The 26,335-nt window shown below is 43.4% G+C and overlaps 2 protein-coding genes across 2 annotated transcripts; one reads left to right on the forward strand and one right to left on the reverse strand.

Annotated features, from left to right (window-relative positions):
* The first annotated feature begins 1,334 nt into the window (after positions 1-1,334).
* On the forward strand, positions 1,335-19,158 carry ACOX2 (acyl-CoA oxidase 2). The gene is made up of 14 exons (XM_054387177.1): positions 1,335-1,494; positions 2,686-2,848; positions 5,159-5,310; positions 5,816-5,923; positions 6,617-6,736; positions 7,284-7,399; positions 8,145-8,317; positions 9,439-9,601; positions 10,249-10,439; positions 11,567-11,728; positions 12,672-12,777; positions 15,565-15,782; positions 17,371-17,503; positions 18,435-19,158. The coding sequence occupies exons 1-14, from the start codon at positions 1,335-1,337 to the stop codon at positions 18,486-18,488; spliced, it is 2,019 nt and encodes a 672-aa protein (XP_054243152.1). The 3' UTR covers positions 18,489-19,158.
* Positions 19,159-20,824: 1,666 nt separating this feature from the next.
* Positions 20,825-22,730, reverse strand: KCTD6 (potassium channel tetramerization domain containing 6). Its single transcript, XM_054387178.1, has 2 exons — positions 22,704-22,730; positions 20,825-21,520 (listed from the first exon to the last, which is right to left on the reverse strand). The coding sequence occupies exons 1-2, from the start codon at positions 22,728-22,730 to the stop codon at positions 20,834-20,836; spliced, it is 714 nt and encodes a 237-aa protein (XP_054243153.1). The 3' UTR covers positions 20,825-20,833.
* Positions 22,731-26,335: the final 3,605 nt, after the last annotated feature.

The raw sequence follows: 26,335 nt of genomic DNA on the forward strand, positions 1-26,335 counted from the left end.
TCTCGTGGCTTGCACCCCAAACTTCGAGGAGGGCCATAACCGAGCTGGGAAAACCCTGATCAAGTCAAATCCACAGGCAAGGGGCAGTGAGAGACCGAAGAAGCTCTCCTGCATCCCGAACAGACTACAAAGAAAAATCCATTAAAAATTCTGGGAGAAGAGCAGGACGTTCCTTGGTGAGAGCTGGAAGCGCAGTCTCGAAGGCACAAACACCCTGAAAAGAAAACAGGAAAATGGCATTTTCGGAACGCAGCGGATCCAGCGCCGCCGGCACCGGGAGCCGCGGAACCCTAAAGCCCGGGAGACGCGGAGGCCGCTGGGTACCGGCAGGCTGCTGCGCACTCGCACACACTCTGGGGCCGGGCCAAGCCGTACTGGCCCCGGGGACAAGGTCCCTGCGGCGGGGCGGGGGAAGCTGCGGCCCAGCCAGGCGGGCAACAGCTGGACGGCTCCCGAAACACACCTGGGACCAGGTAAGTGCGCGGCTGCGTTCTCAAGGCGCAGGCAGACAGACAGACGGACGGATCTGCCTTCCGCAGCTTCACGGAAGCGAGAGCCGGCGGCTGAGCCCGTCCCGGGGCTGCGTCGGACGGTTCAAGGGCAGCTCTGGGGTACTTCAGCCTCGTGTGCTCAGCGTGCTGTTCTGAGGCAGTTCTCCATGCCAGGACACTGAGACACCTTGATTTAAGAGTCTGAATATTTAAAAAAAAAGTAGGAATTAAAAACATATCTGCAAGAGTACCCAGAGTTCAAACAGCTTCGGTATTAAAACAGTTCAGGGAGGCAAGCAGCCTCTCCAAGAGAAATCCATCTTCCTTTCCACACACCACACCTTTTGTTTTTTTTCATTACTACTATCCTGCAACGAATCCTGCGAAGAGAGGAGTGCCGAGGGCAGGAGCTGAGCAGAGCCCTGCGGGAAGGAGGCTGTGGCAGCAGGGGCAGTGCCTGGGAGTCTCCGCGGCCACCCACGGCACTGGCAGTGGCTGCACCCAGCATAGTGAAGCATAGGTTCAGGGTCAGAAACTCCCTTAAACATTAACGCATAGTTGTGGGATATTCCAGCAGTAACTTCTTGTAAAACACTGCAAAAAGATTGGTGAAAGAAAGGGATTTTTACATTTAAAAGAAATTACATAAACCCTGCATTTTGAGTTCTTAAAGCACTTTAAATTTTCATCGATTTCATTGCAGTGAGGACAAAACAGTGGTTAAATATTTGTGTGGCTTGGCCAAGCCACTGAAACCACACCTCACCATACCCAGCACCTTTCTTCATCAGCCACCCACTGAAAGGCAGCCCTGTGCCTCCCCAGAGCAGCTGAGCCTCCAGGATGGCTCTCCTGGATACTAGCAAGTACTTGCATGGCACGGTCCTCGGCAGTGTGAATCCTGACCTCGCCAGTGAGAGGCAGACAGCCTCCTTCAGTGTGGAGAAGCTCACAGCCTGGCTGGACGGTGGTGTGGAGAACACTCAGACACGGAGGGCAGTGGGTGAGTGAGCCTTACAAGTTCCTTGGCCACAGGCGGATACAGAACATGCCTGCACCCCTGTTGATTCTGCTTCTCTTTTGCAGCACGATGGGTTTTGTGCCCCTGAGTATTTGCTTATTGCTCACCTCTTAAAGGGAGCATGGTGATGGAATCCCCTGTTTGTGTAAATCAACATGTCTCCTCCCCAGTTGCTCCTGCTGTCTGAAACTTTTCCCTTTTGCCATGCTTCCATCCCCAGTACCTCTCATAAGACTCGCTAAACTGGGATAGGAGGACAGGTGAGATGCTCTCACAGGTGAGCATCATTGTGTGAGGGTGATGCACATAGGGGCTAGTTCTGCTGGGCAGCAATGCACACCATGCATGAACTTCAGCCAATGGTCATGGTGTGTGACCCATAGCCAGTAGTCATGGTGACCCTTCTTGGCATATCAGGCTCATCCAAGTGGGAAATTTCTTGTGTCTTGGCTCAGGTTGAGCTGCTCTCACTCACACTGGGCATGCCAAAAAAATGACTGTGTGCTCAGAAGGAACAGGGAAAAAAGAATCTGTTCTGTCTCTATAACTACATCCATGTTATATCCTTATCAGTGAAAGCAGCACAGGCCACTGGGATTGCACGCTTCATGGTGCAACTGGAGTTCAGCCTTAAATGTTGAATGGACCCAAGGTTTCAAAGCAAAAAGAAAGCAGCAGGAGCATTCAGGCTGACATAGAAAGAGTAAGCCCAAGAGTTGCTTCACAATGCTGTGCAGGATTGGTAAAGTCCTGAGCTGAAGTGTGGGTGCCCAGCAGAACATCCAGTAGGTCCATCCGTTAGCCACTCTCCAGGCAAAAGACAGCTCTTGCTGCTATTGAAGCATGGGAACAGCAATTAGAGACAGAGGAATCCACAGCATTTTCTGCCTGAGCCACGAAGTCACTTCTGATGCCCTTACAGGGACAGTGACTACCTGCAGGGTCACTGTTTCCACTCAACAGACCTCTCTCTCAGGCCCACACAGTCCCCTTTCTCTCTTCCTTCTCCAAACCTGCTGTTTATCAGGATCAGGCATGGCAGCCATCAGAGCCAGGCCTGTTAAAACCTGCCTGCAGTCACCCTGAAAAACACAGCGCTGTGAGGCACAGCTCCAGCTCTGCCCATACTCCTCAGTCGCAGGAGAAAAAAAACTTTTCTGTGTTGCTTTGCAGTTGAAGCTATCGAACGTGATCCTGTGTTTAGCAGAGAAAACCAGTATTTCCAGAGCCAGAATGAGAGGTATGAAGCAGCAGTCAGAAAAGCTGTTCACCTCCAGAAAAAGATGCACGAGATGGGGTGGACTGAAGATGGACCTGAGTATAAGTACATTTTCAGGTGATTTATATTTGTTTGGGCTTTTTAAAAAAAGGTACAACTGATTTTTTGCTAGAAGTTTTGTATGCCAACAAGAATCAGCTTTAGCAATGGTTGGTAGAGGCAGTTGACAGACAAAGATTTTGATGCAAATTTACTGCAGGTTTTCACTTGAGCAGCATGCTCAGGAAAAGGGAAGATGATGATACGTGTCAGGGAGCTTCTCAAAGAGCAGCACACAGGTACAGTGTGATAGATGACAGCACTTCATATCCCCAACATGATGTTTCCAGTCTGGAAAGCTCCTTACCTGTGCTACAGCTCTCACATTTAAAAATGTGTGAGGGCTAGCAGATGACCAGAATTGGAAGAAAACCCATATTATATTTTAAAAAGAAGGAAAAAACCCTCAAACCTTAATTTGTAGGTAAATGGAATAAAATATTTTTCACAATCTTTTCCTTAAAAAAAAAAAAAAAATCATAACACTTTGCATAGGCTTGAGCTTCCACATTTTAATTTGCTTGCCCCTTCTTCTTTTCCCCTTTACCAGTACCAGTTTGCTGCTGCCCAGTGCACACAGTTAGTTTGATGAGGTTATATACCCAGTAAGAAGATGCAAATTCAAAAGCATCATTCAAAAGGGCAATGCCTACACCTTACAAATCACTGCTGATGTTCAAAGTCACCTCCCAATATGTCATCATATGAGGTTATCTTTTTTTATGCTAAGTTCTTTGCTGCCTACAGTGAGCGGTCCTGATAAAGGGGGAAAATCTTCCATCAAGAGCTCTTTGGACCTGATCATTAAAAAGCAGCTCTCAATTCCTCCTGCAGGAAAAAAAAAAAAAAAAAAAAAAAAAAAACCAAACCCAAAACTCATCGGATTTTTAAAACCTGACAGAACTCAGCCACCTCTCCCACTGAGACTTGCTTTTATCAGGCCCCCTGATGCCAAGGGCTAGCCCCATGCTACCCCATTTTGCTGGATTAAGAGCACAGCTGCATGGCAAGGCAGCTCTTGTCTGATGAAACACCAGGTGAGCACTGAGGTGTTAATGACAAAGTCCTGGTGCCAGCCACCATGAACCCCTTGCACACATCTGAAAACCATCTTTCAAAAACTGCAGTTAAAGTAACATTTCTGGACGGGCTGCCAAGGGTTCATTAAGTATTGTTCTATCAATCAAAGTCATTTCCCTTTAACTTCTTTGTTCGTAATTTTCCCCCCAACATTTTCTGCGTGACTGATTCTCTTTCATGGCCAGTATAAAAGAAAGGTCATAGTCTTTGGTTAATAATAAAAGGTATCTATCTAGAATGAGATGCTCACTAGAGCACTGCAGTAAAGCAGCATGCTAACAGCCATACAAGCTGCTGAGAACAGCAGAGCCACTTATTTTTTAGAGCACACACACTTTTATCTGTGAAGTGACTCAACCATATTGAGAAATCCAAAGAAGAGGAACTATATTCTTTTTTTTCTTAGGATTTCTCACACACACACACAAAAAGCTTAAAACAAACATTTCTGATTTGCCCTATGGAAATTACTGTACCAAGGTTCCCGTTAACAGTTTCTTGAATACTGCTTTTTAGGATGCACACAGCCCTATCACCTGGATTATGGTGAAGGACCTGACCAGACAATAAACCAGGTGTTACAAGGATGTATTAGACTTTTTCCATGACAAAACCCCATCTCAAATCAGGTTAAATTTCCATGAACCCCATTATTGATCACTGACAGCAAACACCCAGGAAGCAATATGGAATGAACCAAATATACTGAAGTATTTCCCTGGAACGGGAAGGTTCAGGAAGTGCAGGTCTCAGAATCCTACATATGTGATTCAGTCTATGTGCCCCACAGTGAATTGCCTGGGTTTTGGGGGTTTTAGGGTAGGGTGGTGGGATCCTTTTTTTTTTAGTTCACCTTAAAACGTTACTTAAGTAAGTAGAAAAAAACCAAACAAACTATGAAGTAGAACAAAGATGTGAAGGGCTTAGAAGCTGTCAGAGCCACAGGAGCTTTGGGGCTGGGCTGTGCTTTTAGGAGCTCAGCATGTGCTACTCAGAACTGATAATTCCTTCAGAAGAAGTGAAATAATGAGCTTAAACACTTAAGGAATCTACATTATGAAAGAAGGGACAAAAGCAGCTTGGAAGAGCACTTTTCATGCAGTACTGTGCTGATGCTGGATGTGGGGTAAGGTACGACAACACAGAAATCCAAAGGTGGTAGTGTCTGGTGACCACCACAGTGTCACTGCCTCATTCATCACATCCCTGGAACTTCATCCATGTAAACCCCTTGTGCCTTCTGTGCAGGGCAGTGGCAGGAGACGTGGCGTTCCTCCTTCACCGTATCTTCATGAGAAGTATTTCCATGCTGGGCTCTGACAAACAGATTGCCAAATGGATTCCTCTCGCCAGCCAGTATCGGCTCATTGGGAGCTACGCCCAGACTGAGCTGGGGCATGGTAAAGTTGCAGAGAAAACACAGCATTTCTGTAGGACAGAAGGATTAAGTCCGGATGCTCAGGGGGATGTGGTTCAAGCTGTCCATGGTTCACTGGGGCAAGGGTGTGGCTGGGGGAAAACTGTTAAAGGTTGATGTCCTCAGCATTGCTCTGCAAGATGGAGATGCACTGGCTTTGGTTTTACCCATATGGAAAAAAGAGCAAGGGGGAAGGCTCCTGGTTAAGCAGCTGTCAGTCAGCATTGATGGAGGGGATCAGTCAGGCAGCCTGCCCAAGTTGATGGTTGTCACCATGAACCAGGCAGCTTGCCTGAGTACCATGTAGCTCAGGAGATCTTTGGAGGAGATGGTGTGGGGTCACTGGCAGCATCATCCTACAGTTCTCTCCAGAAGGGTAAACCACAAAGCCCCGGTAATCACCAAACCAGCTCCAGGGATTCCCTCTCTCTCTGCCCCTCTCTCCCCTTATGATACACCACGATTTCTTTTAATATTTTTTTTAAAAGGAACTTACCTTCAGGGCTTGGAAACAACAGCAGTCTTTGATACCACTACTCAGGAGTTTATACTGAACACACCAAAGATCTCTGCCATGAAGTGGTGGCCTGGAGACAGTAAGTACCACACAAAGTATTTTTGGTTTTGCTCACTTGCCTCCTTCAGTTACTGGGGCTACCCTGCTCAAGCTTTGTGTTTGAGGGCCCAGGTGTTAGCAGAGGACTTCAGTAAGAGATGCAGACATCAAGAAGCAAGTAAGAGAACAAAGAGTTTTGTACAAGTTCAAAGGCCAGAAGGGAGCCACCATTGTCTATGAAAAGCCTTTGAGTGGCAAGGCTGGAGAACTTCACTTAGGGAAACTCCTGCCTCTGCAGGAATCAATCTTCTCTTCTTTGTAAATAATACCAGATGACCAAAAACTGCAGGGAGGCCATCAGCATAAAGGATTCATCTCATCAGCCAGTCTCAGCACAAAGGATTTAAGCATGAAATGTAAGGCTCCCTCCTCAGGAAGGTGTTTCACAGAAAGTTAACTGGAATTACTCTAACAGCTGCAGCACTTCGCACTCTTGCAACACTGCATGATGCAAACTCTTCACCCAAGCCTCATGGGCAGCAGAGGCAGAAGGATGATGCAACTTCTGAGCAGCACAGATTTAGGCAATCTCCAGCTTCCAGCATCTGTGGATCACACCTACCCTGATCCGTATGTTAGCAAGACCTAAGAGACAACACTGATTGCTGTTAACTGTGAAAGTGTTTGTACTATACCTTGTCCTAAGGCAATGGGGCTGTTTTTCTTCTCGCAGTGGGAAGGTCAGCAACTCACACTGTGGCCTTTGCTCAGCTCTATGTCCATGGGAAATGCTATGGTGTGCATCCCTTCATCGTGCAGATACGCAGCCTTCAGGACCATTCCCTCTGCCCAGGTAAGCAGCCCCAGGGGTTGCAGCACTTTGCAGGTGCTTTGCTTATTTTGCCCTTAAATGTTTTCTAAAACATGGAGCCCAGGAATCACAGAATGTTAGGGGTTGGAAGGGGTCTCCAGAGATCATCTAGTCCAACCCCCCTGCCAAAGCAGGATCACAGAAGAGGGACTTAAAATTGCCAAACCCAAACCAAGACAAGTGCCCAAGGCATAGTTATCATTAATCCCAACCTTTTTAATTAAGTGAAGGTTTAACCTATCCTCTTAACATATCCCAATCAAGCCTTCTTAACCAGAAGCCTGGGCTGCTCTGACCAGGTGGTCATGAACCCCTTATTCTGACCCTGGCCATCATGGATAACGGATGGATCACACAAACAAATTACCAGAAGGCATTCAAATGCCTGTTTCCTCACTTGGGCAAGATTCTCCATACTGGGGAAGAAGCAGAGTTGAACATGCCCACTCTTTAGATCTCCAGCCTGACCCAAAATGGGGAGAAAAAAGTTCAAGTGGAAGTAAGCAGGCTATGGTTTCTCCTGCTGCAGGCATAATTGCAGGAGACATTGGTCCCAAAATGAGTTTTGAGCATGCCGACAATGGCTTCCTGGTGCTGCAGAACGTGCGTGTCCCCAGGGAGAACATGCTGAGCAAGTTCTGTGAGGTATGTACAGACACACTTCACAGACTCGTCTGCTAGACTCTCATCACATAGCCAGAGAGACAACAGGGACCTGCCTAAATTTAGGACAAAAATTTACCTTGGAGGTGCAGGTCTTTGTGGTGGCAGAAATTACCTGAATCCTCAGTGAAATTCGTTGTCATTGATTTAATGTTCAAATCTTGGGGATCACAGGCCAGGCAGAACCTATTTCACAGAATCACAGAATTAACCATGTTGGTAAAGACCTTTGAGATCATCAAGTCCAACCTATCACCCAGCACCATCTAATCAACCAAACCATGGTACTAAGTGCCTCATCCAGTCCTTTTTTAAACACTTCCAGGGATGGTGACTCCACCACCTCCCCAAGCAGCCCATTCCAAGGGCAAATCTTTCTGCAAAGAATTTCTTCCTAACGTCCAGCCCTAAACCTCCCCTGGCACAGCTTGAGACTGTATTCTCTCATTCTGTCACTGGTTGCCTGGGAGAAGAGACCAACCCCCATCTGGCTACAACCTCCTTTCAGGTAGTTGTAGAGAGCCATAAGGTCTCCCCTGAGCCAGAAGCAGCAAGAGTTTGCCTCTTCCAATGGAAAAGTTTCATCCATCATACATAAAAATACTTGGGTTTGCATTCAGTGCAGGATTTTGATGCCCATTTTATTCTATGCACAGAGGTCACACAACCATCCTAGTGCTGAAATATTGAAGAATGTGGCATCTAACATCCTCTCTGTGCACTCTAGGTTCAACCAGATGGCAGCTATGTGAGATGGGGTTCACAGAAGATTAATTACTTCACAATGACTTCAGTGCGCATCTCCCTCCTCTCGGACGAGGTTATCCTACCTATGATGAAGGCTTGCACCATCGCCATCCGATACTCAGTGGTTCGCCGGCAGTCCAAGTTAAAGCCTGGGTAATGCCACTCAAGCCTGCAGCAGTGGGGAAGGGACAACACACCATGTTAGCCCACACCAGTCTGAATTTCAGCTTTTCACCTTATCTTTTAAGCCTGGCTGGCTCGTTGCCTAGCCCAGATAGCATATTACAAACATGCTTCCCCACTATTTACATTAACGAGCTTCAGTCAAAGTACAAGGGAATGTTGACAGTTCTTTATAAGTTTCATCATTTGAATAGCTCAGAGGTTCACAGAAACAATTTATTTTTCTTATAAGTGGCCTTCCCTTGTAATTGCATAACTTAGTAGAATCCAGACAAAGCAGACAAGTTGCTGAATTCGTACTCTTAGCATCCTCCTAGTGGGCACAACATTAAAATACCTTCCAATATCCACAATTCCAATATCCACACTTGATAACACCGCATTGTGTTCGTCTGGTCAGAGTCTCTGTAATTTTTAAATAGATATTTTAATTTGAATGGCTTTCAAAAATTTCCACTTAACACTCCTTTCCCAAGCAAGAAGAGAACATGGTTTGGTTCAAAGGCGAACCAAACATGAGCACAGCATGCTGAACCACTGTAATAACCAATTCCATCATTTGAAGTAAGTCCTCAGTGTACTAACCACAGCAAAAGTGGTAAAGAACTTCCCCCACCCCCCCCAAAAAAAAAAAGATTGCAGAAAGCTTGAAATAATTTAGACTCAAATAGTTTCAGAGAAATATATCTACACCCAAGGCCACAAAGATCCAGTTTGAAAAGCAAAAGTTTTTCAGGGTGTAGTGCCACCATTTGCCCTATAACACCTTAAAACTTGCTGTCCTTGAAAGCGTCATCCTCATCCTCACCTGCAGTCCCTGTCCCTGCTCTGTACCAGCCAATCACACAGTCTTTTCTACTCTTAGGCTGGTTCCCCAAAGCGGAGAAAATCACTTTTTTGCCACAGTTGGGTTGGTTTCTCTAACAGCTTGCCAAGCTGGGCAGATTTGCTGCCAGGACATCAGCTCAGTCCTGTTCACATACTGCTGCTTGGTAGTGAAAAACGCTGGGTTTCATCGTGTGATGGGTAAATTATCAGTAGGTGATGTCCATGTCTGCACTTCCCCTACTTCATCAGCTGTCCTCCTACAGGGAACAGGAAGCAAAAATCCTCGACTACCAGACTCAGCAAGAGAAACTGCTGCCCCAGTTGGCAGCAGCCTACGCCTTTTATTTCATCAAAGACTACCTGCAGGAGCTATTTGACAACGGCTACAGAGAGATCCAGAAGAAGAACTTTGACATGCTGCCAGAGGTGAGCTGCAGCAGGATTAGCTTGTACAGCACTTCTCATCTCTAAATATTAAAGTATTTTAGCAAACTAGACAAGCAGCAATAGGTGACTGGAGAAAAAGGAAGTGCTAAGAGATTGACGTGTCCTAGGTCCACAACCAGTCAGCAACAGCATTTGCTTTACTTGCCCCCAATTCTTTGTTTTGGGAACTATTGCAGAGTGAAAAGTCCTTGAAAAGCATGATGGTTTGATGAAAGCCTTGTTCCAAGCAGCTGGTGGCACAAAGCATTATTTCACAACTTCATCTACAAATGCACGTACAAGTACTCGCTTCTAAGCCAAAACCAAAAAAGTGACTGTTTAGATAGAAGATTTTGCAACTTGAAGCCTGAAACAAAAACACTCTGAACAAGGGCAGCCAAAGCCACTGCTGGTTGAGAAAAAACCAAATATGCATAAACTGACCACAGCACACCCAGCATGAGGGTGTGCAGCCTGCCAGGCAGAAACCAAAGGCCAGGCTTAGGGAGCTGTGGGTAACCTCTGCAGGCAAAGGAGGACCTGATAGCGATTTCATGCCCAGAAATTGCTCAGAATTTAAAATAGAAAACTGATGATCACTTCAGAACACTTGACCATTAACAGTCTGCCTTTTTTGTTTAAAACAGCTCCATGCATTTTCTTCAGGCTTTAAAGCTGTCATTACTCAGTACTGCACTTCAGCAGTGGAGATCTGCCTGCGGGCCTGCGGAGGACATGGTTACTCCTTGCTGAGTGGACTCCCTTCCTTGTATACTAAAATACTTGCCTCTTGTATTTATGAAGGGGAAAACACCATTTTGCTCCTGCAAACTGCCAGGTAACAATTCAAATCTGTTCATTTAAAAGCCTTCCCCCTCATTTATTCAGCCTCTACTACTTCTTCTCCAAAACCAGTAAAACCAGCTACATCTTTCTCACACCACCTTCTAAAAATACAGCTCAGGACATAAACCATTGAAGTCTTCTGTCTAACAGGCATAGAGGTGTGTGGGAATCAGATTATCTCTTCTATTTTGGGATTTGGGATATATGCAGGTGGTGTTCTGCATAACCTCTTTTTCCTCTTTGTCTAGTAGTGCAGCAAAAGCATTGCTATACAAGTTTTGTGGTTCATTTTCTAAGCAACTGATGCAACATGATATTGGTAAAGTGAGGTTGATTCAGAGAAGGCAAAGTTGTTGGATACTGAAAGTAGATGAGTCACACTCCCAAGAGCACTGCTTGCCTCCAAATATGCAGACTGCTGATTATCCAGAGTAGACGAAATATAGGAGAAAGACCACAGCTGCTTGAACTTTTAATAATGTGTGTTTTAACTAGAAGGAGAAAAGCAATATGCTTCCCAGGGACAGAGGTGCTACCACATAGCTCTGTGCTTGCATGCAGACACTTCTGCACTCCTTACTTGCAAGATCAATAGCGAAGCCAAGAGAAATGCTGTAAGCTCTTACTTCCAGAGCTAGTCAGTCTAGGTCATAGCAGAGATGCCAAAAAAGGGAGTGAGGAATGCTCCTTGGAATGTATTTAGCTCCAAGAAAGTGTCTCATGTTTGTCAACATTGTGACTGCATGTTAGGGATCACAGAGGGTAAGACCAAATCACCATCATGACTCCCACAGCATTAAGACCAAGGCTGTGAAGTTGATAATGTATCCAATCGCTCTGCTGCTGAGACTGCTAACAGCCACAGCAAGTTTCTTCCTAAAAATTCCTCACTACAGATTGCTGTAGCATTAAATATGGTAGACAGGCTACTCCTAAGACCACAGATCAAGTTACTGTGAGTAACATGCAAAATAAAAGGTCATTACTTGTTCAAGTCCATTCTGGAATGCTAATCAGTTGTGTCATGCCTTGCTGCTCCTCACTGGAACCCACTTTACCTTTTGCATGACCATTTGCTGCATGGGGATCACCCTGCTTTGATTGTTACTCTCTTCCCAGGTTCTTGATAAAGTGCTTCATGGCAGCCAGTGCTGGCCAGCCTGTTCCTCCATCTGTCACTTACCTGGCTGCAGTGAAACCCAGGAAGTGTCCAGCCAAGAACAAGTTGGATTTTCTCAGTCCAGATATTTACACTGAGGCCTATCAACACATGGCAGCCAGGTCAGTAGGGAGGATGGGAGATGAGGTTTCTCTGACATCAGAAATGCATTAAGAGCTCACCTTCTTCCTTGCTTTAAGGGGAAGTAAAATAAGTTAACTTACACAAGAATTCACATCATCTGCTTCAGAAAAAGAAAAGAAATACTCACAGAAGATTAACAGCCATGTCAAATCCTCAATATGAAGCTTTTACATCCAGAACATGCAAAGTTTTTAAGCCATGTGCTACCCAACAACCTATTGAAGTAAATCCTAGACCAAATCACTGCGTTGACATCCAGTAAAACCTTTAGGCACTGGACCCTGTGCAATTCTATACAGAAAGTTAAAATTTCATATACCTGTGAAACTGATGTTTGTTTTCTGTGAACACCACAAACAGACAGCCTCTCATTCTGTCTGTAGTTGAAACAACTACACATTCAACTACTCATCACAAGTAAAAATGATACCATAAGTGGTCTCATTAGTGTTATGTGGACAGTTATGGGCCATATAGGTGTCCTCTCAGAAAACCAGGTAAAGAGACAACCCTGCTGTCACTCAAATCAGTGTGAAAATAAAGTTGATGTCAATGGACACAGGATTTGGATCTCTGTGTAGAAAAGTAGAAACATAATGTAATATTAGTCTGCTATCACCACTTGATTTTGTTTTGCAAACTCTCCTTACATGCACACAACTCAAGAAAAATCCAGCAGTCACCCTAGTGAACTGCCCTGGAAGCTGAGAAGGCAGAAACCCTTCAGTACTGGGGTGGTCTGGATGCTTCTCTCAGTTGGTCCTTAAGATTTTGCATAATCTAAGTTCTCTCATACTGAGTGTAAATAACTTCAAATGTCAGAAATGCCATTTTGCCATATGATCACACAGAAGTCTGAGCGTGAAATGAGTGCATGTGGGCTGCTATATTCATACACAATATGCTTTTCCAATTTTCCAGACTTGTAAGCAGCACAGCAGCTAAACTACAGGACTTGATTCAGTCTGGAGTCAAAAAGCACGATGCATGGAACCAGTGCACAGTGCAGCTGGCACAAGCTGCAAAGGTTAGCAAATTTTATCTGCTTATTTGATGTTTGTCTTTTTGATACAATATGGAACAGAAACAGCATCATTAGCTTAAAGCCTCACTGCTGTTTATTGGTTTTGTTAGCATCTGACACTACAAAGACCAGGGCACCACTGTGGTCTGCACAGTGGAAAAATCATGAGAAGCAATTCCCCATATGGAGAATTGGCCACCTGAATAGGCCAGGTAGAAAAAGACTAGGAGTAGAAATGAAAGGGAGGAAAAAAACCAACAACCAACCATTCACAGTTATGCTGCCACTACAAGCAGAATCAGACCTCCCATATCTCCCATATCCTGTAACAAGAACCTGTGGTCTCCAGCTAGTGCTCACCTTTTTGTAAGAATCCAGCATTTCTGGCTTGCAGAGCAAAGCCTCTCCAAAGCCACCCTGCTGAAAGCTGGTGGAGTCACAGCAAGGGTGAAACATGCCTGGTATTTCTTACATCTGCTGTTCTCACAAGGAAACTTAACTGCAGGAAAAACAATAAAAAGCAGTGATAAATGGAATGTTAATTACTACTAAAAGAAAAAAAAAATCACATCAAAGTCAATTTAATAAGAGATTCAACCCTAGCTCCCAGTTCACGTGGATTAGGTGGGCAACCAGCATGCCTTCAGCTGATGTGGGCTCAGGACAGCAGTATTTATTCCCCAAAAGTGGAGTTAGTACAGAACTAAGCAGAAAAGAAAGAAAAAGAGAAGTCCTACATTTAAATGAACAGCAAACCCACTGATACTTCACTATCTCAAAAAAACAGAATTTTCTGATGTGCTATTAAGTACAGTTCCTCTATGGTTATGGTGATGGCCTTCCTTCCTTCCTAAGCCGAGGAAATGAAGATTTTGAAACAGATCCACAACTTATTTTAACTTCATTCAATTTTTAATGAAAAATATCTTGCTTGCAATTTGCCATTCAGCCAGAGCCAATCCAAATTGAAATGGATTTAGCAAAAAGCCCCTGACAGGGAAAAATGAACCCCATACAAACCTAATTGTCATGATACTACCTGGGTGATTTCATAGTAGGGAACAACCCCTTTGCAGTCAGTCAACTAGATGAAGTCCTTGATGAGTCAAGCACTTCCTCAGCAACAGCTGATAGCCTTCAAAACCATCAGAAGTGTTGATCTGCTCATACCAGTGAGTACAGTTACAGTCCTTCAAAGAGCTCACTGAGTAAGGGAGCAGACTTGATCTCAGCAGCAGCTTTTTTTTGTGGTGACCTGTCTACTGTGCATCACCCCCCATTTTCAATTACATAGAATTACACAGTGGAAGCAGCAAGTATTCAATGCTGTAAGCTTGAAAAAGCAGGGAAAAAAATGTGTAATTGCCTCAAAAATAAAGGAGAGTACCTATAAACAAAGTCACTTCTGAAAATTATTTTCCCAGTATTTGTTTAAATATGAATCTATTTTTAGTGGAAATGGAAGCAAAATGTTCCTATTGAAGCTTACCTCTAGAAAAGGCTCTGCCCAGCACTTCCCACACAAACCTGAACAAGCTGTTCCTTCCTGCACCCACTCAAATGGGTGGCCAAGGTCTCTGGACTGAACTGCAATCCATCTCTCTCTGAGAAGCAAGGAGGAGAACCTAGACAAAGAACTACTCAAAAATAAAGTATTTCTGAAAAGCCTAATACATGCAGAGGCCTGGCTGTGGTATTGGCAGTGGTGATTGTGCTGCTGGACTTCTCAGAAAAAGGGACCTGGGCACTCAAATTTCTTACATATTTCAAGAGGAAAAGTCACCCAAAACCCTTGAATTTCCCCCATAACTTTAAACCCTTGGCAGCCTGCTGTGTTCTTGGGGCAGTACTGTATTTACTTCTTATTCCACCCCTTCCTTGGAAGCTCACCCACCCGACTGGCACAGCAAGTATGTGATGAACTGACATTTGCCAGCGCTCAGCTCAGTGGCTCAGACACTGCGTACAGCTTCGCTGCAGACTCCACACAGGTTAATTGCTTGAGTAGACACTCAGCTCCTCAGGCTGGTTCTGTAGCCCATGCTGGCCTCCAAACAAGGCTTGACCTTGCCAGCAAGAAGAGTTGCAGTACAGGTGTGCCATGCTTTACACCCACAGCTGGGAGGAGAACTGTACAGTGTGGGAGTAAACCCACACAGATACCAACAGTACCAACTATCTGCAGTGATGTCAGCACAAGAGTCACCTCCACAAACAGGTGGAGTCAGCCTGCTTCATATGCTCTGACCCTCAGCTAGTATTTCTGCAAGGTAGCAAGTAGACACTCTATTGGTGTCTGACCTAGGAATTAATATTTTTTTAAAACCACAAAAGCAAGAAGTAAGTTTGGTTGTTGTCCTGTGACAATGGATATTTTCAGAGCTGAAGCCCCATAGACACTGAGCCCAATGTACCATGGGCCCGAGGTCTTCAAGAAAAGAGTTTTCTCCAATATACCAAATTCACACAAACGTTCTACTTTGATTCCATCACACAAACTTTCAGGAAGTCGTCAAAAATATTTAGATAAAGTAACTACCACGATTTCTGAAGTGGTTTTCTAGAGTTTACAAATACAGCACTGACCTTTCACAGCCCCAATTCTCTCCTCTGCTGTTCCTGTAAGCCATGAATGCAAAAGGCCTGGTCTACCAACAAACAAAGAATACAGACTGGTAAGGTGCCAGGGAATTGAAAAGGTTTTATATTCACTGCAAGAACATTTGAGTCACTTGGCCTACTAAAAAGTGATTGGAGGTGCATTCACTGTTGATTGCATTTGTTTTCCAGGCTCACTGCCACTACATTGCAGTGAAAAACTTTGCAGAAACTGTGGAAAAACTCGAGACCCAGGCTGGCATCCAGAAGATTATGAAACATCTTTGTGACCTCTTTGCATTACATGGGATTTTCTCAAATTCAGGAGTCTTCTTGCATGATGGATACATATCTGGGGCTCAAATGGACATGGTCACAGCATCATACCTAGACCTCCTGCCTATCATTCGGTGAGCTGCTCTTGCATGGGAGGAGATAAATAGCTATTCAGTTTGTCCCTGTGACAGATACAAAATGGTGCTGCTGTACCTATGGCAACATCTCCAAAGCCAATTGATCTCGTTCAGTTTTTATTTTCATTGCCTGGCAGCACTAGAAATTATTTGAAACATCTACACAGAGCTCATTTTCATAGCAAAACAGACCTAAGTGCCCAACTCATGTTCTGCAAAAGGAAATCTTAAATTATAAAATCAAGAAATCCCGAGCACATTCTACCATTCGCAGCAGAGCAAAAGCAAGAAAGATGTAGAGAGCAGCACTGGCAGGAAGCAGCCACAGCCACCCATCACACTGCAAAATCTGCTTAAGCCACAGCTAATACTGCCTACTCTGTTGCCATGGCTGAGTTGCAAGTGGTACCCAAACAATCCTGCCTACAGATAGTTCAGATGCATCTGCTCGACACCACTTACTACTACCTACGTGAATTCCAAGATATGCTAAGGTTTAACTTACCCCAGCACTCACAAACTGCTTGACAGAGGACTCATCATTCACTACTGAGTGCTAAGAACAGATTAACTTAGGATTCAGAGCACTGACCTGCTAATGAATTTAAAATTCTACTTAGGCCACATAGGGAGAAACAAGACTACACCATAGCCAACAGCTGAACAGGCCTGTGCCAAACAGCAAGCGTTTTCAGAGCTGATCACAGAATTCAAATCGAGGAATAAGCTTAACATAACATTTTCAAAACACATTCATTGCAGCTTCTCCATGTTAGTCCATGCCTTGTTAACAGTATTCAAGAATGGAGTGGGTGTTTACCTGGGTAATTAGAGTCAATTATTTACAATTAGTAGAAAGGATACAAACACTTCCCAGCCTGTGTCAAAGACCCAGCCTTTCTCTAATCCCCAGAGAGCTCTTCCCCAAAAGGAACTTGTAGGTGCAAATGCCAACATTTGAGCAAACTGCTTTTCATCCTTTTACCTCAAGTGTGGTACAACTTTCTACACCTAGGATGATGGAAGGGCGAGAGAAAAGAAACCATCTCCTGCTTCAGAGGTGCTGTCATCACATAGTTGTTCTTATGCAACAGCTCGCTGGTGCTGACTGCTGTCAGATTTGCCCATTCAGGGTTGTTTTGTTCTTACAGACACAAAGAGTAGACCTTGACACCCCACGGTGAAGTAATAGAAGTACTTAAAAGTAGATGAGGTTTGGAGATCAGCAAAGCACTTCACATCAGTCTGGTGTCAACCTTATTCCATTTTGTAAGGCAAACACAGCAGAGAAAAACCAAAATAAACAAAAAAGCCAAAAACCAAAAGCAAGAACTAGCAGAGCGTGCTGAGAAACCACCTGACATGAAATTGTGTCCTAAATTACTTGGGGTGTTAGTAGAATGTGCCTCTGAGGAATCAAAACAACCAGGATTTTCCCTGTGGTTTAGGCAAGGGGAAAAACTGGCTCAGACTTTTCAGACTGAGGAACCTGGACAACTGACTTTCAAGTTCAGCTTTTAACTTTTCCTCCCTTACAAAGCAATGCCTGCTCCAGTGACATGAATGCCTTTCATCTGCTCCATAGGAGGGATGCTGTGCCACTAGTGGATGCCTTTGACTTCACAGATAAGAGCCTGAACTCTGCGCTCGGCAGTTACGATGGACACGTTTACCAGCGGCTTTATGAGTGGGCTCAGAAGTCACCCACCAACAAGCAGGTATGGCTGCTGGGTTACAGCCAGGCAGCATCCCCATCAGCCAGAGCAGAAATTGTTTGTTTTCCTTCTAATAAAAGCAATAGCGATAAAAGGGGAGTAGGAGCTTTCAACTCACAGTTGAATGATGATTTGTGATACTCCAATTATGCCACCTCTAAGTCTCAGCCCAGGCAGCTGCATTACAGCCCCCAGAGTACTAGAGCTTGTACCAAGGAGTGAGACTCCAAGGAGTATGCCACCCATGTGGTTTTGCTTTTTAAACTTGTAGCAGAGTACAAAGTAAGCTAAAATAAAACTCTTTTTACATAATTGACATATTCTGGCACAACACTAGACAGCTGCAAGAGCTGCTAACTGCAGGGTTTTTCATACACTTGTACTTCTACTAATGCAGTACTTGGGTTTTTAAAATATTTTTAACCAGAAAGTATAAACGTTCAGAGGAAATTTCGTCCTTCATGGTCTTTAGCACTTTACATTTGCTTCTTAATTCATCCAGATTGTGGAGTAATGTAAAATTCCACACGATGTAAATAGTTATTGCTCTGTTTGAAAACTCATTTTGCCCAAAGCAAGGTTTTTACTCTGGTAATCAGCCTTTGAAATTCTACAGCTGAAGACAAAATTTGCCTTCAGTAAACATTCAAATCCAAGCACATTTTTGAAGTTAAATACTGTGCTACCCCATTTGAGATGAGTATTGTGCAGTGGTTATGAAGGACAGCACATAGGAGAGGGAAAGAGCCCTTGCACATAGCTGAAGTAGCTGGTGGCTTGGGTTCTGTTTTTGTTTGGGTTTATGTTTGATTTTGTTGCTGTTTTTCTTCTTCACAGTCTAGCTATGTGTATTTCAAAGCTCATTCTTAAGAAAAAAAGAATAGCCTTTTCCTTAATTACCATTAATTCTTTTCCACATTTCCTTTTTGAACAGATGAGCCCAGCCTACGAGAAGTATTTGAAACCACTTCTTCACAGCAAGCTATGAAAATTATGAAGACCATGAATCAAGTGAAGGCTGCACATTTCCTTCTGTTCTTTCTGCAGTACATTTATGAAGCATCAGTAATGACTAATCAGAATTAATAATCAGTTGCTTACTTGCAGTTGCAACAAGTTTGAAATAAGACTCTTAGCCAGCCATTTGCATTTAATCAGACAGAAGCCAAACAGTGCTGAGTGGTACCCACTGCTACAATGCAATCAAATTGGAAATAGCCTAGGGATCTGAGTTCTCTAACCTGAAGTGTCCTGATAGCATCGAAACTACACCATTTGGCTTTCTTATTCTTTTTCTAAATCCACTATGTGGCAATTAAGGGAAAAAAAAAAAACACACCACCACAAGAAGCACATTTTATGAGTTCCCCCTCTGTGTTGCAACTGTTCAGTGCCTTAAGAAAAAAACAAAACAAAAAAACATATTACTGAAAAATCCAAGGAAGGTAAAATTATAATCCTTGGTCTCTTTTTAGATCCAGAAGTATATTAGAAAGTGTATCTGTTTGGACAGTTAAAACTGTTCTTAACTGGCTCAGGAGCTGCTTAGTCCTGATTAATGAAGATTCAGATAAAGCTGATGCCAGGTCCAGTCTGCAGAATGTACTTTCCCATTAACAGAGAGGCTCGTGCTGTCTTTCTATAAATCTTAGGCTCAAATAAAGTGTATTATTTGGAATACTGCTTCTCTAATTATTATACTTCATAATTACAGAATGGCAGGCTGATCCAGGCCAGTCGCTAGTTTGCTAGTAAATGAAGTGCTGCAAAGAACATCTTGTGATTTTAATTCAATGCCAGTTAACAGATACTTCTTACCATGTGCTGCAGGAAAGACAATCGCTCTTCATGAGCTTCCTCAGTTCAGCTTTTCTTCCCCTCCATTTTAAGAAGAATAAAGATCTCACTGCCTCCTAGTACAAAACTCAAAAACCCTGCAAGGTATGAAGATGGAGAGACAAAATATGATAGAGAAACAGACCCTAGGGAAAGGTGTTTTCAGTGAGCAATGGGATGGAAAGCTCCCACCTTCAGGAACCAGCAACTGCCATAGAAATCCAGAACCCCTGTTACATCCTCACAGCCCAGAGAGCAAAGCAGCTGCATTAAGGAACAATTGTGACATGAACCACACAGGAGAACTGGATCCATACATCAAAATGGATATCAACTCTCTTACTCCCAACAGCATTCAAGTTAGAGCACACCCAGAAATTCTATTAAATAACTATGACAAAGTGCCCAAGATAAGCAGAAATGGCCATATACTAATTGGGCAAACCCACAGAATTTGAATGGCTTGAGTTAAAACATCATCAGAAAAGGCACTCTACAGTTAAAATCACTGACAAACCAGGTAATGCTACTTAGCAGCTACAGGTATTTAGGCTCCCTGTCCCCCCTATCCCTGCCTCTTTAGCCAGTACAAATGCCTGCCATCTTTCTACCATAACAGCTGAAACAACTCAGTAATACAGAGAGGGAGAAAGTATATCAGTAATGGAGGAGAATGGAGGCCTACCAAAGCATCTGAACTACTCTGCAACATGGAAAAAAGCAGCTTTGGGTGTTTGGAGTTTTTTTTAATACTAGACAAAGAGAAAACACAAAAGAGTGTTCTGTATTTCACATTTTTATTAGCTTCTTGCTGGCAGGCATTACACTTGGGAATAATATTGCACCAGGCATTAAAAATACGAATTCTACCACAGGGACATTTTGCATTTAGAATCCAATATAAATATTTCTAATCATATTCCATGGCTACAGATAATATTTGGTTGCTTGATTTATATGCATAGAAAGAAACAGTTGTCATAACTGTAAGAAACTGTACTTATCAAGTACTTTTTAAAAGGGTAGGATTTTTTTTTCCTAGAATATTACAATACTGTTTATTGATTTAGAAACTAAATTAGTCTACATGATAGCAGCTTTTCCCCAACTGCATTTGAAATTGTTTCTTGCTCCCAGCGTCAGAGCATTAGATGAATTAGAAACCGTTTACATGGAGGTAATTTTAGCACTTTAAGTTGTGTCAGATAATTGTGTTAATGACACAAAATACCCTATTGGACTAATTCTTCGGACTCCCTCTTTCAAACAAAAAGGTGTCTTAACAGGCACATGCATGGTTTTTTTTTTTCTCTTGACAAAAGGACAGAGCTGCTAGAGAATGAAACTCCTCCAGTCCTTACTGATAAAACAATAAATAGTTGTATAAAATAAAAGAAAAAAGCCCACATTGTTGGGCTTCAGTCAAAATCCAGACTCTCTTGGCTTTACTGTCCAATAAAGTTGTTAATCACTGAAGTGGCTCCCGTGGAGTCAGAATCAGTCATCTGTTTTCCGTGCCAGTCTACAGAAAGTCCAGTTATGCTCCACTGTGTTTTCATTGGCACGCTCGCTCATGTGATGGACTCTGGTATTCCTGATCGTGAAGCCTTGCTTTGTGATGTACTCCATCAGATGCACTCTGAGTGACACTTCCTGGTGGTAATCGCATGGCCCAAACGTGAAGGAAACCTGGCAGTCCCTGGTGTCCATCATGTGCTTATTCCACTTTGTGAAGTGGTTTGAAATGCCTTCCAGTAACGAATGGACTTTAGTCGTGATAGTGAGCTGTGTGATGATAACTGCCACTGGGTTGGAGTACTTGGAAAGCTTCCGGGTGCTGGACAGCTCCACCACCTCCTCAAAGGTATCCACAGGATACAGCGGCTTGGGGTCATTAAGACACTGAATTAGAGGTTCAATCTGATAGAAGTCTGCTTCCTTGCGAAGTAGGTCAAACTCCTTGAAGTCCAGTGGCAAAGTGAGCTCTGAGGTCCTTAAAAAGTTAAGAACATAACGGAAAAGTGGTCCATCTCTGTCAATAAAGTAATTGCCCTGAGAGTCCCTGGCGGTGGGGAAGTCTCCCCTGAACATGGCCCCAAGCATTGAGTCAGGATACCTCGTTAGAGTTGTGAGGGATGTCGTATACATGTGTCCACCCACATTTAGTGTGACTGGATCAGTCATCTAGAAAGAGAGAAAGGCAGAGTTTATCAAGCCACCGCAGGAAGATTTACTCATCTCCCTGACACACAAGGCAGAATTTGGAAACTGCTGGCTCGGGAGAGAATCAGGCTTCTCCCATTTGAAGCCTCTAAGTGGTGCTTAAACCTGAACAAATCCAAGCCACCTAACAACATGGCACAACTGGCAACTAAATAGGATGATACTTAAGATTCAGAATGCACATTTCCAGAATGCTTTAGAAATGTTAACAACTGAGCTAGTGTCACAGAAGCAAGTTTTGCATTTGGGCAACAAGGTTTTTTTCCTATGCTACAGAAGGGGAAATGAGAACAGAGATTTCCTGAAGAACAAGTTAGTCTGAATGAGGCCCATCAGTGTTCCCTACTTTACAATCTGTCTCTGATTCCAGAACAAACAAAAAAGGAGGGGAAAAAAAGACAAGAAAAATTCAGCTGAACAAATCTGAAGCCTCTTCCTTCTTCCTCAAAAGGTGACAGTGCAAGTTTAGACACAGGACCAAGAGATCATAATCAAAACAATGCATGCTCAGGGTAAGAGGTACTATTATAACAAGCAAACAAACAAAAAAACTTTCAGCTTTTAACTCTAAAAAGAAATATTTATTAGCAATTTAGTATGCTGCATAGAAGAGGAGGAGGCAAAGCACAAACCAGTCTGCATCACCTTCCAGATAGCACACAAGAGAGAAAGGAACATAAATCCCATCTGGCCACCAACCCTAACAACTAGGACTGAGGCCAGCCAGAGAAAAGAGACATATGCACAGCAGCAGAATGTTTAGAGAAAGAAAAGAGAAGAAAAATAAGATGTGTTTGTCTAGTCTGAGACAGGGTTTACAAGGAGAATTTTCCTTTATAAATAAAATTACAAAGTCCTTCAAATTACATGCAGGAAGCACAAACTTTCAGCTTTTGTGTGTTTGTTAAACAGTAAGAGTTAGCTTAAGGCATCAGTCAAGTATTCACTGATTGTACCTAGGAAATACAAATCTCTCCCCACAAACACGACACGAGGTGAAGCACTCCAGAGAATGTAAGTAAGCTGTTGTAACATGCAGAACTTTGCTTTCCACATGACTGATGCTCTGGAGATACACAGGACAGAGCTGGAAGGATTCTTACTGCAAGATCTTGAAAGCCCGGTTGAACTGCACAGCACTTACCATATATGCCCAGTCTCCATTATCCATCTGTTCAATTGCTTGAACTGTGGTGCTCCAAGCTGAACAGAAGGCTGCTGAAAGGATACAAGATCCTCCTCCTCCTATTATCCTCCTGCAGGAAAAAGCACACATAAAGAACAAAACATGACAGACTATCAGGACCTACAAGGACAACCGAGGGGAATGCTTTCTAATCAGAGGCAGGCTCTCTGCCAGGAGAGCATTCAGCTACAAAGCCACATCAGCAGAAGAATCTACAAAAAAGAGCTCTTCCCTCATTCTCCCTACACAATATGCACAGGATTGCCTCTGGAGCACACAAGCCATCACTCCATCAGGTGTCTGTGTCATCCCACTTTTGTTAATGTCCCTCTGAGGATAATACATGTTCACAAATGGACTACTTTTCACCTGGGAAACTGTAACTGCTTTGAAAGACAGATGTCCTTTTGCCAATTAAAAAGTTTATTCAGCCACCATTGAAGTTATACATGTGATCCGTTAATAATAGTCAAAATTCCCATGTTCCAGTTTCAAACTGCACAGAAGAATAAATCAAGCATGGCAAACAAGGGACAGTAAGATGAAAAAAAAAAACAAACAAACCATCTCACTGCAGAATTAATAATTCAATAGTGAATTGCAACTGATAGGAGGAACATCAATCTACAGACAAAAGAGTATGAGTAGACTTCACACTCTTGAAAGAAATCTCTTTAGGGACAAGCCAGAGGACACAGAGCATGTTTCCACAACACTCCAACAAAACCAATTTGAGAAGTGGTTCAAGCTGTAACTTCCCAAAAGATGCTGAACTGCTGACTTGCATAACAAGAAAAGTAGCTCCTCATGAGCATAGCAAGGGAAATCCACAGCCCAGGTTGTGCAACTGGAGGGGGAGGAAGCAGTGACCAGTGGAGATTTTCCAAAGGTGGCCTTTAACTATGTCAGGCAATGCATGGACAAGGAAGGTAGTCATCAGTAAGCCTTTATCCTCTACCCAGAGCCAGCTTCTTTGCTACAACTCCTGAAAATTTAGGTCAGTCTGTTTTAAGTAGGGTACAGCTTCTCAGCTTTGTTTATTTTTACATCTTAAAGACCACAGTTACCAAGACTTCTGTTCCCATCCTCTTTACTAGCAAACTTCAACACACAGTCACCCAGCTAAAAGCAGAACCAAAATTTAGCCAAGCCAGAGCTCCCCATTCCAAAACAACTGAAGGTTCACAGTTCACTCCCAGCCAAAAAGATTACTTGCCCTTCTCATTCCAAGTAAATGAGGTTGGTCTCATTCACCACAGAACAAGGCAGCACATCCCACCTCTCTGAGCTCTGCTACCCTGCCCAAACCCATGGAGTAGATACATCAGCACCCAGCAGGTCAGGCCTCCAGGAGCTAGCAGCACAAACACAGCCTCAGCTGCAGCTCAGATGTATTAAAAAGTAGAAACCCCAAAATCGGTATATGAAAATGGTGAGGTCAGACAACAGGAGACTAAGGAATACTGAGATACAAAACTAGTCACACCAGGATCCTGTTTGCACAAATTAGAGATGGAACCTGCCTCAAGAAAGTACATTAAAGCACCCCCCCGAAGAGCAGACAAACCTGGAACACCAGCTCTTTTGCCAGCTTCTGTAATTATTTCCTTTTGGCTGCTCACAAATCAAGGGAATCCATTCAATTTTTCTTTATTTGGAAGTGCCATTCATGGACAGCTCACTAACTTTTATCAATAGCATAGACCTTTTAAATTTTAGCACGTACAGGTGTTACTCTGGTCAAGTACAACACCTGTATAACCTGCAGAGGCATTAGAACCCTAAAATAGACTGACATATGTTTCTGATATTCAAGAAAAGGATTCATTTGCAAGTGAAATGATCCAGCCAGCCAGAAACTGCACTAGTAATCAGGACAGAATATATATACATTCAAAGACAGACAGATGTCCATCTGAGTTATTTGAACTGGTAGATGTTAACCAAAATAATATCATATCTAAGTCCACACTACAGAGGAATCAAGACTTTATCTGGGAGAGAAACAGATGACATCGCTTGTCTGCACAAGGGCATGAACTAATCTTTGATCACAGCACTTCTATGTAACACCAGAGTGAATGATTTAAGAGAGCAATTGGCTGAAACAAACCCAGCACTTGACATGGAAGTGGCATTAAGAAGGCTCACTGACCTTTGTGTGAGGACCCAGAATCATCAGGCACACAAAAACCTCCTTGGCCTAGCCAGCATTGGAGCAAGATGCAAAACACAAAGTGATGATACTGGGAGGCCATCCCAAAAATGCTTGAGTGTGATCTCAACCACCTGCTGCTACCCTGATCATCCTGGGAGCTCTGAATTTCTAAGCAACTTCACAGGCAAAAATAGCTCTGTTTAGGCACACCTGAGATATGGATGAGCAAACCACAACCCAAGAAGGGTGGGATGTACTCCCTTCAGGACATAAGCCCTTTCAATGATGCTTTAATTTCTTCCTGAATGAAATGCAGTGATGCATTGGAGGATGTGGGCACACACCTTCCACACCCTGGGGTAGGCAGCCTCAAGCCAGTCCCTGTGTCACACAACCTACCGCATGGAGGGACAGCCTCACTAATGTGCCTGCTTGTATCCTGACAGCAGATAACCAACGACAGGCAGCCATATCAGCCTGCTTTTGATAACCATGAGAAATACTCATTTAAGATGAAATTCAGCTAAACTGCTGACACCATCTAAGCCAAACAGGATTCCATCAGTGAGAACAGAAGTGCGCCGACTGTATCAAACCACAGTCCTGCTTTCATTAAGCTGCTTCTTGAGCAGGCAGAAGACACCAGCATTAAAACAGCAGCACTGCCGCTACAGCCCTGCACCATGCACATCCAAAGCTAGAAAGGCACAATAAGAAAAAAGTACCTTGGAAAAAAATCACTTAAGTCATCATTTTGTACTTAATACACTAAACTGGATACCTGCATTTTATAAAACACTCACTCCTTTTTCATATCTTATAACTCAGAGCATTACAAGACAACACTACTGCAACAGGTAGTCCCACTAGCCTCAGCAGGGCTTCTCCCAGAACAGAACTACCATTTTGTGAGCTGAAACTGAGAGAAAGCAAAGGAAGAGACAGCTGAACGTCCGTGTCTGTGAATATACAAACAAGCTCAGGACAGGCCAAGGGATGCCAGCAAGGCTACTTACTGCACCTGGAGAAAACTACTGCACTGGTGTCATACACAGTCACTTGAAGGAGGAGAAGAAATACACCTAACAGTTAAAGAAGTCAAAGGCACACACCACTTTATATTTGCTCTGAATGTTTTTAATCTAGTTTTTCCAACAGCAACAAAAAAATAGTTAAAGGATTCAGTTGTGGCACTAGTCTTTAAAGAACAGTTTGGTAACAACATTGCAACACAAGTTGTATAACCTCAACAGTTACTTCAGAATTCTAGGTCTGTATAGAGTTATCAGGAATTCCACCAGTGACAACTCCAAAATTACAAAGAGTAATTCTAGGACTGTGCTTGCTCAGACAAATATATTTAATACTTCAAGCTACTCACCCCACTCAGTGAGCTCCCTGTGTTTCACATTTATATCTCCAAAGGTAAGAA

Source organism: Indicator indicator, chromosome 15 (assembly GCF_027791375.1).
Source record: "Indicator indicator isolate 239-I01 chromosome 15, UM_Iind_1.1, whole genome shotgun sequence".
Taxonomy (NCBI): Eukaryota; Metazoa; Chordata; class Aves; order Piciformes; family Indicatoridae; genus Indicator; species Indicator indicator.